Consider the following 17026-nt stretch of genomic DNA (forward strand, 5'->3'; position numbering starts at 1 on the left):
CGGAGTATAACCACGGGTAATATAAGAGAAACAATAACTCAACAATTCTAGCATAATTGCTGAAACAAATCTCACTGTATTTTACGTAGTCTAGGAAGGACTTAGTTTTCGCTACAAGAAATTTAAATTACACTTTGTAATGTGGGTTTCTATGAGGTAAACGTGACTTAAGATGTTCCTATTTACAGATACGATGTAAAATCCCAACCAAAAAGTGAGAAAAGCATAAATACTAATTATTTAAAGCCCAGTTGACTGACAGTGTGGTTTCAACTAAGTTGCGCATTATTTAATGCTTAATAATGCCTTTAACTTTCATTATAATCTGTCGAGTAGTTTCGGAGTCCATAAGGCCAAGCAAACAAACATGCATTGGATTTTTATATATATATATATATATAGATTAAGAAAGCTATGAGATTTTTTTTATACGTTTGTACGATGTTTTATAATACATAGCCCGACATGCAATGGTCAAAAGCGTATGAATCGGTTTCTATGGAAAATAGGTTACTAGATAAATTTTATTTAAACCTATCAGTTTTTTTTTGTGATGTCGTATGTTAATACATTTTAATTAAGCATTGGTGATTTCAATTCACCAAAGTAAAATCAAAATTGGAAAATTCAATCGACGGTATACACAAACTCAAAGGATTTCATTGAGAATTGATTTTACCTCTCGCCTCTTTTGTAAGAGAAGAGGAAAGTGTGATTAAAAATTCCAGTAATAGATTTGCTAAAACCACCTTCTAATGTGTAGAATTTGATATATTGTTCACATTAGAATCGCCATTTATTCATAAGTTTACTAAACTTACGAAGAGACAAAAAATTCTGATTTTCTATACATTTACCTCAGACAGATATTGTCCATGTGTACAATTTTGTTCATGGAGTTTTTTCTATACCCTATTAGTATTATTAATTGCACTAATCATCATTATATTTGTGCAGTTGCAATTTTTATGACTCCGAAGAAAATACGATTTTGTGAATGACCTTTTCATTCCCATTCGGCTTTTCACACTATTCCAGATCCAAAGCTACTTTTCAAAGATTTGAAGGCGTTATGCTTTCAGAAATATCCACCCTAACATCATTATATTCTTCAAAAGCCATGTGTCTTTTGACTTGGTTATTTTGTTAAACTCGTTTTATGCTCACGTCAATACTTACGGCTCGCGGCCTATACATGTTAAGAGGGAGAGTTCACTATTCACAAAAGCTTGTTTTCAAGTATACTTTTTCTGTGTGTAGATTATTTCCGAATGTGTGTAGAATTGCAAGCATGGACGCCCATTGGTTACTTTCTTGAATGACTATTCTAGATTCATCCCAACTTCTAAAGATCCAAGCTACTATTGAATTCCTCACCAAAAAAATATTTAGCAAGTTAAACAAATATTAAATATCAATAAATATTTGTTTGAGTCAATTGATGTAAATAGGTACTCTATTCTGAATGTATGACGCATACAATTTTAGAAATAACATTCAAAATAATAATAGCATGCAACAGCCCAAAATTCCACATTCCATGTTAATATCGATGCGGAACTATGATTAGGACAGCCATATATGACAACCTTGGAAACACACCACTGGCACTGTACACATCAGTATGAAACAGACCACCTCTTGCTTTGTGCAAGACTTTGCTTCGTACTTTGTTTGATGACAGCCATAGCCTACAGGTACCTCTTGAACATGTCCAGTCCTGACCTTATTAGCGGAAATATGCAATTAATCGTGGTGTGTTTTAAGAGGTGTTAAATGCCATAGCTAATTGGTCAACGTTATTTGAGGGTTCATTTTCCGTCAGAGTTAGTACAAAACAAGTTACTTCCTCCGCTAAGGGCGAGATCACATTTCAGATTCCAAAACATTGTGAAAACTCATTATTACTAATATCGATGAAACATTTTTGCAAAAAATCCCTCAAAAACCATTTATATACCTTGACCAAAAATAAACAACAGAAAAACATGTTCAGCATTAGACTATTGGAAATGATTTCAGATAAAAACACTGTGTATCGTATTATTTTCTCAAATACCTGCCTGATAGTGCAGATAGTTTTAATTTTTTCATGACACTTATTTTTTTATTGACGTTTTATAAATATGTACACTTTAAGTTTTAAAATATAAATAAGAGTAGGAAAACGTAGCATTCTACACAAGAAATTGTTTTAAACCTCACAAGAAATTGTTTTAAACCTATTCAAAATTACTTTTCTAGTTTGTTTTCTACATCAATTGTGTACTTCAATGAAAATAATAAATTAATTGTCACAATGCTTCTACAATATTAAATCGACTTCAGAATGTTATGTCTAAAGGAGCAAAGGGAAAGGTTTATATGTTTGTATACCTAGAACAGCCCTCATAAGATAGCTTAGCTTTGTCAGCACAACCCTACAGTAAACTATTTTATAGAGCAACGTTAGTTATATCGGGTTAAGCTACAAAGTTCTAAAATACTGTTAGTAGCGACTTTTATATGTCCATTTTTTAGTTTTATCAGTTTTTGCATACTTTTTAAAATAACATTTTAAAATTCTAACGCAGTCTTTAAGGCAAAAGTTGTTAGTGAAAGGGGCAGAGTTTTAACTGTGGGTATTGTTTTAGTTTTAATAAAAGTTTATTTTTATTCAAGACTCTATATTTTTAACATTACTTATAAATGTCCGGCATCGATCACCACTTACCATCTTCTGTATGTATTTGCCTTCTTGTGAGGAAACAGTATAAGTGTGAATGTATATTATTACAAGCGTTATTTGACGTATTTTTTTTTTTTATTTCAGGTAAAGATAATCAGCAGAAGATACTCTAAGTCTCTAAAACCCGAATCTCTCAACACGACTACAATGCACTATACATTATTTTACAGTTAAATAGCTCATATATTATTAATAACCGTTACCATGTTTGACGTCTCCCCAAATTACATCCATAAAATAACATCAAATCAAACACTTGCCACAACTTAGAGCTTGGTCACGAGTCAGTTTGTTCACAACTTGCCACTCTACACCGAGAGATGTTATTGAATCTGACAGAGACTTTCTCCCAACTTGTCCATCTTCAACTTTCTATCTTGCTTCAATCTTCTCATACATCTCCAAACTTGATTCCCATGTTCTCACTCTCTTAGATTTTGACGAGATTTTAAGATTTGTCTCAAACTTGTACATTCAAAAGGCAAGTGTTATTAGATATACACTTTTATATTTTTCTAAATATATCTAAAGCAAGTGGATGATTGTTCTAACTTTATGAACTGTGTTAACACCTTATTACAACAGCGTTAAGAGTACAATACAAAATGTAGCACACAGAATGCAAAACAGTTGTTTTAATAAATTTACCTTACCTAGTTGGCCTCCCCAGTAGCTCTGCGCCATGTTCTCTGTCCTCAATCATCTTGGACATCCTCCTTTGGTCGGTCCAACAATCTTCTGCCAGCAGGTCCGCATCCAGCATTTCTCTCAGGGCTGATTCTCTGGGTCTTCTATAGGCCTACACATGTCACGCATACCGAAGTATTTGGTTTTTAATCACAGCTAATATCTTGCTCTTTGTAAATACCACGCAGTTATTTGTTCGTTCTGATACTCCAAGACCATTTTCTGTTATCAGTTTCTTTTCATCTTGTTGGGTGAGAACCCAAGTTTCTAAGATGTATGTAACTATTGGTAATATTATGGTCCTATGAATTTTTATCTTAGTTTTTCTAGAGATTAATTTCTTTTTAATAAGTTTCGCAGAGACCAGTAACACCTATTATCCCTTAGAAGCCTTGATTTGAATATAGATTCTTCGCTGTTATTCTAGTCAATGATTATTCCTAAATACTTTAATTCTGTGTACCTTTGAAATGAGTATGATTCTACTTCTAAAGAGGATTGAACTTGTGGTAGATTTCTTCCTAATATTAAATATTTGGTTTTACATTAGTTTATTGTTAATTGTTTATTATTAATTAGTAAACAATTGTAAATAATTTATTTTTTATAATAATTAATTAACTTACTAGTTGTTTTATCAGAAGTTATTTGCAGGAAAGACCTGTCTACATTCTACAAGAAACTAAAAAAGATTTATCTCTTGACTTTTAGATTTTTCATGTATTTTGGAACTTTTTTAATGTTACGATGAAATCATTTCTTATTATCAGAACTCTAATAAAACATATGAATCTATTGTAATGTTTAAGCTGTCGGGGTTGGCCTACATATTTATTTTTATTGCAAAATCAAATAATTTACTTCGTAATGTGTTGAGGGGGTTTTCAAAATCTCTGATTAAAGCAATTCTCACAAATTTCCTGAAAAGAACGCGATACGAACTGTTTCTAAAGTGAACGGCAACATGTAGCTTTATTGTATTTGACAGTTCAGATTGAGTTTGAGTCAAATAATACAAATAAAATAAAACGTTTTTACTTTAACATTGAGATTGCAAAATAAACCAAATTAATTAATTTACCATTTTTAAATGTATGCTATGTTTACAGAACAATGATTTATGGAAACCTTTTTGTATTTATGTAATGTAAACTTATATTTTACTCATTATTTATCTCTTATCAATGCATAATTCCATTTACTACTCTCAAGGAAGTACGTTCAAGGAGTTGCTAATAAATAATATTCCCTTCAATAGATTACTATATTTTGAGCCGAATAGTAATAAATAGTTTATTGATAAGAAAATATTCCTACAAAAATAGTGCAAACTCATCAAAACCAACAAACCAACAATGAACTTCAAACAAAGAATTCATCAAAACCATTACAGGCCTATTTACAGTAAGTATGTTAAGGGTTGGTTTGGTTTTTTTCAAATTGCAGTTACTTTTCAATAAATTTAAAGATCTTAAAATGGTCCTGATAGTCATAAAGTGTAAAACCTGAATGAAATCATGTGAGGTCACTTCAAAAATATAAATCGCCTTGCAGACTTAACTTAATATACAGTAGACCAGTAGACCCTACGATTCCAGGTTACTTTGCATACACAATGTTGATTATCTTGCTTAACAATGTCTACTTGTAGTGACTGGCTGATAATTACTATAGAATGAGTCAATTAACCGCTTACAACTACAACTTTATCATAACAGCATTTGAATCAAGCTGAAGAAGGCGAAACAAAGTTTACCGTTATTAAAAACATTAAGAACAACCATATGGAAATCAATTCTTTTCTTGAAGTTCATTGTTGGTGATGGTGAGTTAATGTTGTTCAAAGGTTTATTGCGGACATTTTCCATCACGATATTAAAAAAACCATACACGACGTTTCGGGATCGGGAATCCCGAAAATATACAGTGCATACTTTTTACTGCTACCCTCTGTAGTGTATTCCAACTTAGGTTGGGCGTTTGAGTATTGTTAGTTGTAACGTGTTAGTTAATTTTTTTCGCCTGAGGACGGAATCAGATTCCAGATCCCGAAACGTTGTGTATTGTTTTTTACCATTGTGATAGAAAATGCCCACATAAACCTTTAAACAACATGGAAATCGGTTAACATTAAATAGTAACTAAAAGTAAACAACAGTAATGTTTGAAAAAAAAATTCTGCTCTGTGATATTTGTTAAAGAATTCGTCTTATTGACATTGGTTACAGTAAACTATGGTGGTTGGAATAAAAACTCCAGTCTTAATATATAAGGTCGTGATCGCCTTGCACAACATTCTATAAACATACTTATAAAATAAACTCTTGACCAAACATTGGTGTTTGGGTGTCAGCCAGGTCATGTTTTGAGTTTGGATTTCCTTTGCAGAAAAGCTGCCAAAACATAACAATACCTTCTTGGCTTCTAAAGAGTCAAACTGTTGTAATATGAAATACCCTGTTGTGGCAAACCCGAGTTCTAAAGTGCATTTTCAGTGTGCATTATTGAATTTTTATCCAAACGGACATTATAAAATTATTGTACTTGTCAGCATTTAAAAATTTTTTAAGACTGTCATTTTTTAACAACAAAGCACCAGTATTTGTAAAGAAAAAAATAACAAATTAGTAATTTCTATTTTGATGTTTATTTGTTTTCACGTCCAGTGCCTTTGGATGACTGAAATCTGTCATCGGTCATCTGTCACGATGACAGATTTCAGTCATCCAAAGGCACTGGACGTGAAAACAAATAAACATCAAAATTGATGAGTCCGTCCACAATAATTCAAGAACAATAGTAATTTCTACTTGCCTAGTTTAGAAATTATGGCCATCCACGATCGTTTAGCTAAAATAATAGAAAAGATGTTAAACTTATGTCAAATGTTTGAGTTTAATAAATTTATCCTATCAGATTACGAATTCTACTTGGCTTCAAAGTTAAAAAATAACTTTGGAAAGTGTGCCAAAATACCAGAAATAATCAGAAACAATTGGTATTGTGTTGAGCTTTAATATTGACGCATTGACATTATCATGTTTATACCATTTATTCACACTTTTAAATCCCTAGGTTCAGTAAGTATTAGGCAATCTTGGTTATCGACATAAAGACTTTAACTATCCCTATTTATATGCATAGCTTTTTAAATGTCATTCAATCCGGTGTATATTTTTGCAGTCAAGGACAAAAAAATAAAATTGTGTTATCTTACGAAGGCCTATGTAAAGTTATGTAATTAGTATGAATGTAATTAAAAAGGTAATATTAAATCTCAGAAGAGGGTGGAAACAAAAGTTTGAACCAAACTAATTCCCTTGGGAAATCTGTGAAACCGGAAGTTAGAGGAAAACAAAGAACAACACTTTCCGTGTGTAAATTAAAACTGTAAAGCTAGCTTCCCCGACAACTCTATCCTACATTCGTCTAGAAACTATTTCTACCTGCAATGTTTTATAATTTACCAACAATACATTTACACAATTTCCCGTTTCTAGCATGTTGTATTTCGAATTCCAGTAATTTTCAAAAGAAAATCTAAATAAGAAATTAAATGGTTTTATTATTTTAATTATTTACAGCGTAGGCCTATGTAATTACTGTACATATTTATCAAAGAAATACTAAATAAATTGGATACTCTTGTTTGATGGTCTTTTGCTAGACCTCGACCGATTATATGAATCATTGTAATAAAGTTATCTAATTATAGTTATGTGAAACAGTATTTCCATTATGCTCAATTAGGTTTCCACTTAATTAGTAATTTAACTTAAAATGGATTTTTTTATTGGAACATTATTTAACTTAATGGTTTAACTTAACTTAATCAGTAATTTCTGTCTCCAATTTATGCTAAGTTATTTCTGAGCCCTTCTCATTTCAAACAAATATTATTTTTTGCCAAAATGGGACTTCAAAACAATCAACTCTGGCTTAAATGTTTGTTTCGATATATTTTATTGAATACAATACCTAACAAAAAATCTGTGGTAAAATGGCAGTATTGATTGAGCGTAGCTCTTTGGGATCAACTTTAATGCAACAAATAAAGCAACATCACTCAATAACGGTAGAACACATTTTAGCTAAACTTAACAAGATTACTTAGACTAATAGTGAGATGGTTAATAAACAAACAAATTTCAATTAGATAATGCTAATGCAATTTAAAAGGAACTTAAAATTTTCAAATTTTAACATTAGGCTTATGGGACTAAAGTAGTCATATAACAGTTTTTTGTTTACAAGAAAAATGTAAACAAGATTTGTGTTGCCAGCTGATTAGAAACAGCCAATGTTAGAAATCAGGATTTAATAAGCGATATATCGAACCGCATCGAAATCGATATTTAATCCGATAATACATCACAGGTTATATTATGTTGAATTACATCGACGGTGCAGTAAGTTATACACTTATTAATAAAACGCAGATTGAACACTGATCTAATTTAGGCATGTGGGGAAGGTAGGTCGGGGTTTATGAGTATTCGTGACTACATTAAGTGTTTTGAAGTAAGGTTAGATTAGGGAGGTAAAGTGTAGGTTATAGGTAGGTGATCGAGTTGTTTATTTGTGTTGCACCATATAATTTTTATCTTTTGGAATAGTTGGTTAAACGGGGAAACGATTTCAAAAATGTTTGCATATGGTCTTAACAAACCATCTACTGTATTCTAGCATTGACTTTATATAAAGTCAATAATTCTAGCAAATTACTACATAAAAACCAAATGAAAAGAACATTTGGATTTGGACCTTGACCATAGCAAAACTAACATATAATTTATGAAATGTGAAAAGTTGTATATCATTAAATACTATTCTGTAATATTAATAATTGTTCGGCAAATCCTCATTTTAATGGCTCGGCTGAAAATGGAATCTGCGTTTTGTGAAACAGTAATTTGGTAACAATTCAGTAATTTAAAATGTTGACAACAGTAGCCTATCCTATATAAATACTGTTATTTGATTGCCAAGCCACGGACTATACATACGTCCAGTTACAACCGTAATAAGTAAATAATTAATTACCTGTACTTATAGAAGTACACTTTTAACCAAGGTATGGATAATCGTCTAGGCCTGTCCAGAAGTAGGCTACTAATTTCTAATTATATTATCTACATTTTATTTTTAAGGCATGACTTCCCTTCTTATTATTATTATGTTTTCACTTAAATCAGCTGAATATGCGATGTTTACTTAATACTTATGTTTAGGCCTACATTTCAGCCATCTTATTTTATTGTTCAATAAGTAAGTCTTTTTGCAGTTTTTACACATTGAAATACATGATTGATAATTCAGTTCATTTTACATTTATTCTAGATGTTTTACTTTGAGTCTTACATTAAAATAGCCCTACATTTTTCGTAGGCCTATGTTTTATCTTTGACTATCAATACAACTAGACATTCCATCCCCATGTTAAATTTGTAACCAGCTTTTTCATCAAATCTTCTGTATCCAATGGCCAATGGTATTATTAAGGACAGTATTAAAATGCCGTCTCTAAATCGTCCTAAATAATGGTAGAAGACCTAAATTCCAGTTACATTACACATCCTTCATCAAGAATACTTGGTATTAACAATCATAAATTATTTCTAGCAAAGAAAGCTGAGTTTAACCGATTGCAGGGGTTGAAATGAAGAACAATGTTTATGTTGCACAGTTGAATTTATTTCCCCTCCTGTTGTAATACTTTAATACTCGTTTTTTAAATAGTTACTGTTTTTTTATACTTTAATATAGCCTACTTTAACCGATTGTAAGGGTGAAAGATGAAGTCCAATGTTTTTGTTGTAGGCTACAGTTGAATTTGAATGTTAAATTTCCTTTCTCTTTTTTATACTTTAATGACCTTTTTGGATGCTAATTCCAGATTCCAACTACTGTAATATTTTCCTGGTCAAAACTACCATAATGCACTTTTGGAAGAGGTATCTGAATAACAAGATGTAATACAAACAAATCTGAATTATTATAATTTTAATCAATAAAACCAGCATTAGTACATCTATTGACTTTTTTACATTTAGTTACTTATACAAATATCAAATCACGTTTGTTCCGCTCAACTGGCTTTCACCTCTCTGAAAGCAACCCTAGTTATTTTATTTTTCATAAGTTTTTAAGATACACGGCACATGTTTTTATATTATTTTTGGCAAAAGTGCAATATAAATCGGAAAATAATAAAATTCTTAAAAGATTCATCATTTTCAAAGTACCGGTACACTAAAGGTTTGTTTCCCAAGGTAAGTAAAGTCAGGATAAGCCAGTAAAGTTTTAATACAATTCAAGAATATAAAACCTCTCTTCGAATGTATATCCATTCAATCATCAACAAAGGAAGAAGATAAACTTTGAAATGGACAAGTTTCAAGAAAGTCTCAATCATATTCAAGAGTTCCAAGAGGTCTTGAGTAGTAAGTTGGACAAGAACTGAGTTTGATTTGTTTATAAAATTTTATTGTTTTTTCGATACCGTACCTTTAAGTTAGTTATTGTTATAATAATGTGCAGTACACTTTGGAAAATTATAAAAAGATTTATGGTATTATGTGACTGTTTTCTAATTTCTCGTCCTTCTTTGCTATCTTTAGTTTGCCAAAATGTGATTTATGTAGTCATTTAGCCTATTTTGGGTTTGCTCGTCCAAAATTGCTGAGTAGCTGAGCGGTTATATTTGCTGGTCTAGTGATCAGAAGGACATTGTAGCCATAGTGAAGAGTAGACGACTGAGATGGGCAGGCCATGTAGAAAGAAGGGAAGAAGAAAGTATGCTTAAGAAGATCGCCAATGGACAACCACGAGGCACTCGCCCGCTAGGTAGACCAAATTTGAGATGGAGAGACCAAGTCCAGAAGGACCTACGCAGAGTGGGGGCATCTCTTGACTTGGCGGCAGACCGGCAGCAGTGGAGGCAACTTGTTGGCGAGGCCAAAAACCTTCTTAGGTTTGAGTGGCCAAGGAGGTAAGGTAAGGTAAGTGATCAGAAGGATCATAAAAGGTCTACGCTGCAGTTCAACCCAAAGAAAGACTAGTAGAAAAACTGGAAACTGGACCCAGCTGTCCTTTATCATGGAGCTTTTCATAATCTGATACTTACTAAATAAAGTGCAGATTTTAATTAGTAACAAATTAAACAATGCATTTCACAAAAACTTTACATTACATTATTCATATGAGGGTTAAAATAAGCCCAGTAACCATCCTAATCTTAATTGCTAGGCAAAATTGAGAGGATGAGGGGAAGCTAAGGCAGTAAATATAACAAAACCGAAAATACATCTTTTTGACATTCTCAAGTGTACACAATACTAAAAGTAACCTAGCTGTCATGATTTTCTACTCATAAGCAATCCTACACACCCTACCTAGCCCAGACCAATGGCGACACAGATCGTTGCATTCAACATGGTGAAGCATCTGCATGTGACATGTCAATGCATAACAATTGGCAATACATAGACACATGTCACTGAGAGAATATTGTTCATGTCATTATCAGTGAAAATAATTAATATTGATAAATCAAACTTCGCTCCAGTTATAATATGCAGTTCACACATTGTTGAAGTTAATTTTAATAATAATTTACCTGTATTTTAACTTCGATAAATTCTCATTCACATAATGTAGAAAATTATTGAAGATTTTTCTCATTTTGAATTATTTTGATAAGTTTCTCTTTTTAAGTTCATAGTTGTAGTTTCTTTGGCCAATAATATTTTAGTTTCTTTAAATGGTGAACAATAGAACATTAAGCTTGGTAAATAAATGTTTATACTTATGAACAACTGAGTACTGCTGTACACTAAACTATATTAAATAGCTATCCAGGAGTTGTCACATATTTTTTAAGTAACCGATATCCAATTATTGAAATATAGTTACTAAGTAAAAAGAATGCAAAACACCAAAAAGAGCTTGCCAAATTTTAAAAGGTTTGCATACAGTTTTTCATCATAAAAAATACAAATCCTTATTTACATTAGATTATTAATACTCTGCACCTAAGTTGTTTTTATACATTTTTAAATTTGACAACCTATCTTTGTCAAAGGGTTTTCTATGAAATGCTCTGTAGTGGAGTATATTTTTGCGAGATATTGTGCCCCTTGAGGTTTGAGAGATATGAAATCTTCGCTTCTCCTTCAAAATGGCAGTTCTTGAGGCAGTCTCCACGCTGAATATTTATTACTCTAAGGAACTGCCAGTCTCGTTTTCACAGCATCAAAAACATGAATAAATTCATAAAATATTTTCTTATGGGCACCAAAGGTGAATTTTCTATTTATACTTAGGTTGGGATCAAATCAAATATTTTGTAGGATTAGTAAAACTAACCAATAACATTTGTATTTTCTGTTGTTATAAAACACAGATCATAAAGGAAGGTATTTTATACATTTTTCTATGAAGTGATCTTTAAACCTTTGACAGAATAAGAGTAGACCTAGACCACATATATATACTTTGTGCCTCTGGCAAAAAGTGTTAAAAGGATTCAATTATAAAGTAAAGAATTCTAGTTGTTTTTCAAGAAACAAGAATCAAAATAGTTTATACTGCTATTGTAATCCTATAAATCAAGGATAGTTTTTAACAAATCCACAACATGTGTTCACAAATCATTTCAACGTAACACTGGTGACATGCTTTTCCTTTGGTATCACCAAATTAAGTGTATTCTAAATTCTAGGAGCAGAGTCTTTTTGATTCAGCCTCAAAACAGAAATATATATTTATGTTTTGGGGAATATATAGGTTTTAAAAACAATAAAGTCACAAGGTCAAAAGTAATATTGTTCATCAACAATCTTTTAATAAGAAAATCTTTTTTAAAACAATACAATACTAATTTTGGTAACAACATATTATACAGTATATCATAATTAATGTACAAACAAGTAAATGATACATGAGAATAAAACAATTATTTACTATCATTTTAATTAATTGTAAGTATAGTATTTTTATTTTACTAACTAATCTGTATATTGTTTCAGTTGGTTCTATTGAAAATATTTTATAGAAATTCAGAGAATTAATATATTACTTCTCTGAAAAAGAAAAAAAACCTTGCAAAAATGTCCAATAAGAATGACAGTCGCTGCTTTATAAAATAGTTCAAAACTGGTTCTAACTAAAGTAAACTACATATAAAACCATTTTTATAGACTAGATTAATCAGCCTTTGACAATTCAATTAGTAAATCTTTTAAATTGAGTCAGTTTAAATTAAAAGTCAGTAAATCTTTGCCTATAAAATAGTTTACTTCTCCTTTAATCAAACAATAATCAATTTTGAAAACTATAAAATTATCAAGAATTGTCTCCAAATTACCAAATAGTTCAAACAAAGGTACAAATACAATACTGAAACAAAGACTAATAATAAAAGTGAACATAACCTCATAAATACTACTAAACAATCCACAATGTTCAAATAACAATGTATAAATGCTATCAAAGAGTCCAGTAAAAGGCACTTTTTGGTTATTTGAGCATTTTGTACTTTGTTCAATGACATGACAAAACCGACATCCATTGCAAACTGGAATCTAGAATAGCTTAAAGATTGAGGTTAGAAAACATTTAGGAGAAACAGAGAAAATAACCAATGCAAAAACATTTTAAATCCCATGATAAAATATACTTACCTACAGGTATGGTATACGTTAACATGTAGCTTGTCTCTAAATTCAGGAATCTTTCCCCGCCTTTCATGACTTAAGCACTTTTTTATTGTTATCCCCAATAAAAACCCCTTAAACAGTCAAAAACTATCCATATAAACCAAAGGTATCAAATAATGAAATAGACTAACTGGATTATTCAACTACTGAAAATAGCCACAAAAATCATCTACCACAAATAAAACTTTGAAAAATAAAGAAATACAGAAATTGGCCTTAAATAAAATAGTCAGAATCCACATCCTCCGTACAAAAATTCCTGTAGTGGCATTACTGAACGACCCATATTCTGAGGAGTTTACATTTACGCATTGTGTTTAGCCTTTATTTAGATTGGTGATTTCTGACAATCAAAAGTTGAAAATCCAAAACCCTCAAAAATATAGAATCTAAAGGTTTAGTTTACAGTTACACAAGTGAAGTGAAATCCTAATTTCTTTCATTATTTCTTATAGATTTAGAATCGGACATTATGCCATATTCTTATACTCTAATATTGGACATATTACATGTAACTGCCTTTTTTAATTTTATAGCATAAAACTAACAATAATGAAATACCGTACTTATCTCTGCAAAAACAACCCTACAAAAGAAATGTAAATTGTATTGCACATATCTATGACTTAGATTGATCATTTTTTTTCAGATATTAGTGAGGATTTTTACCATCCCTGATAGCCAAATGTGAGTTTTAGTTCAAAAGATGGTAAGTGGTGGTGGATTTCAATTGGACACTCCAATCATCATCCACATACCTCTATTTATATAATTCTATTTTCTGTCCTAAGAGTAAACCTTACGTTTATTTATAGTGTAGCAAAAGAATAATCTTAAGACTAATTAGAATATTAGCACTATTTTTATCAAAATAATGTTACCCACCTTTATTCTATACACCAAAACTTTATAAAATCTCTACAGATTTTTCTTCTGATCAGTCAATAGTATTTAGCTGAAACTTTGAAAAATTAAATAAAAATGAGCATGAATAAGTTTATGCGCTCGATGTACCTACAAGAATGATATTGTGAAAGTTGCAAAAGTTATGTTGAAAAGTGCTACAATAATCAATCATTGATTTTATTATTAAGGCCCGATTTCACCAAACTTTTAAACCGCCGTTAAGCCTTGCTCTAACTGCAGTTAGCTCTTAACTGACGAAATCGGATTTCACCACTTGCCGTTAGCGCTAGTTTAGACTAAACCGTCGTTAGATAATTAACTGCCCAATTTTGACCGGTTAACTTCTTTAATCTTTCGTTAAGTAAATATCAGCTGGCTTTAAGTTTAAAGTTTATATGGAAAGGCGAAATGGTAGAAGAGAATAAGGTACGAATTAGCTTTTGAAAGTAAGTGATGGCAATGAAGTGGCCTATGTTGTTCGCCTAACTAGGTGGATAAGAGAAAGGGTTAATGATTTTAATAACAAAGATGAAATTGATTTTATTATTAGATATGAACTATCAAGACGTTTAGCATTTCTCTTTAGGAAATGAATACAAACCACTGTAGTGGTTTGTGTTTAGGCTATCCCACATAGTTCATTGCTTTAGGTTATCCCACAAGGCTTTTAGTTAAGGCGTATATGTGATCAGCGACCGCATTGAACTGATTGGCGATCAAGAGCCGTACTCTGTACTCTTTTATCTCGGCTAAAAAAGAGTGTCCCGGCTCTTCTACCAACATTATCAAATTTATTATTTCATTGTTCGAAAAAAAATAGGCTCCCTTTCTTTCTCCCGGCTTTGGGTAACCCTAACCCAACGTTCAAACAATTGTTTTGCGTTCGGTCAGACGTAAGTAAACTAAAATCTAAACCTAAATTGTCATAATTCTGCTAGTATTTTATAGAAAATAATTATTTTGGTGTTATCTACATTATGTCTCGCTCTTGTAATTCTTTTGACTCCAGTTTTTTCACTACTTCAAATGTACCAAACTGGTTAGTGAACAAACAGAATATTGAACATCCCTGTAAAAAGTTGGATTGATGAGTGCAAAACTCAACCAATTTGTTCCTAGAATATGTTTGATCAACATTGCTTTGCCTTTATTTGCTTATGTTAATTGTTTTGGTATTTATTCTTGCTTTCTGTTATTTTGCTCAGAATCTGTTGTATTTCTGTAAGCTTTCTGTCTCCAGTTTTGTTTTCACTACCTCATAAACACTGATTTATTTGCTAGGTTATGTTTACTTGCTCCCGTAACAGCCCGGTATTATGACAGTTCACTGCCACTGCCACCTGGATTTTACTCTAAACTCTCGTTTATAAAACTAGCGTTAGTTTTGACGCGTTTTCGTTGGTGAAACCAGATTTCCTTAACTGTGGTTTAAATCGTCGGTTAGTTTTAACCGAAGTTTAATTAAACCATCGTTAGCGAGAATTTGGTGAAATCGGGCCTAAGATACATAAATAATGTTTTTAATTCAAATGGATTGCAAACAGTTTCAACTTTTATTCTCATCGGATATTTTAATTATTTTAATTTTCCCCTTGATATTAGTCTAATCTGGATTCTGCAAGTTAATTAAATTAGTACAATTGCTTCTTTAAACAATTACAATTTATCATGGCTGTAAGCCAAATTATATTCTTTTTTCTCTTATTGGCTAATCTGGTGCTCTCAATTTCAGTTTATAAAAAAAGGTAAAGGCAAAATCTATTTCATTTTTTAAAATAATCTATATTGCCTTCCTTTTTGCTTGAAATTAGCCATTTTCAACTAAACCTACATGTTTTTGGCACATTTCCCTTATTCAATGGCAATGCTTTAAATGCAGTATGTTTCTTCTCGCAAAACTTATTTGGCATGATCACAAGAGAAAAAATTGCTTCACTCATCATTTCAATAACTTCATTCTCCTTATGGTTACTTACTGACAGTGTCCAAGTAGCTCCAGTCAAGGTCATTGTATGTGATTGAGTTGCTACACTGAGTAAAACTGAGGATCGAATCCTGCATCCTGGAACAAATTTGAATCATTAATTTAATGAAAATTAACGCTTTATAAAAATATTTTAGTTGAGAGAGAGTTGATAGTTAGTTCTTTGATTCTTCCAAAGTGCTTTTAAAAAAAGGTACAATAACGTACTGTTAATCTCAACTTGGATCTTGTTTTATATTTCAAGAGGATTTGAGGAATATATTTCCATTGGATGACATAACACACAAAGCTTAGTACCGAGAAATGTGCGATTGTTGTGTACTGTACTTGTTATGCAGAAAACAGTTAATTAATTTGTGGTAGCCTAGTGGTTATAGTGCTCGTGTTCAATCTGAAGGTCAATGGTTTGATTCTAAACAAGATCATTACTGGACCCAGATGCCATTTTTCATTGGGCTGTCAATTAATTATGCTATCTTACAAAAAGATGACATTAAATAATGTCATTGCCGTTGATAAAAAAACAATTCTAAATACAGTTTAGTACATGTTTTTCAAAAAACATCTTAAAATGGCAAATTATGTTATTTTTAAAGTTGATCTACCTGTGGTATGAAAAAATTGCCTATATTTTATATATATTTATATTATTCATATTTAGTGTTTAAAGTTTAACTGTAAGGTTTCATTTGCCAATCTATACTTAATAACTCAATAACTCATTTATTTAACCAAAAATAACAATTACATGCATTGGTCATGTCATTTAGCAAAAACATACAGTTTCTTGACTTAAATAAGAAATAATAACTGTTCTTTTTTTACACTAAGGATACCTATGATCAAACAAGTTTGATAGTTTATTTTAGCCGTCAGCCAGGAACTTACGGACGCTGTAATAAGCTTTTTTTAAAACTCAATCACCCCATTCACTATGCCATATAAGTCCTTGAGAAATAGTTGTGCTATTAACAAATACTTATTGTTATGTGGGTTGCATCA

General features: G+C 31.2%; 1 protein-coding gene across 1 annotated transcript in view; it reads right to left on the bottom strand.

Moving 5' to 3' along the window:
• Nucleotides 1–12307: 12307 nt before the first annotated feature.
• LOC128985549 (inhibitor of nuclear factor kappa-B kinase subunit alpha) overlaps nt 12308–17026 on the bottom strand; it is a 32669-nt gene continuing 27950 nt past the window's right edge. The window contains exon 19 of the mRNA XM_054405145.1: nt 12308–16102. Within this exon, the coding sequence (XP_054261120.1) occupies nt 16009–16102 (94 nt within the window). The 3' untranslated portion in view covers nt 12308–16008. The remainder of the gene's footprint in view (nt 16103–17026) is intronic.

The sequence above is a fragment of the Macrosteles quadrilineatus genome, unplaced genomic scaffold (assembly GCF_028750875.1).
Source record: "Macrosteles quadrilineatus isolate MER2022 unplaced genomic scaffold, UCM_ALF_1.0 Scaffold_2__2_contigs__length_208266976, whole genome shotgun sequence".
NCBI lineage: Eukaryota > Metazoa > Arthropoda > Insecta > Hemiptera > Cicadellidae > Macrosteles > Macrosteles quadrilineatus.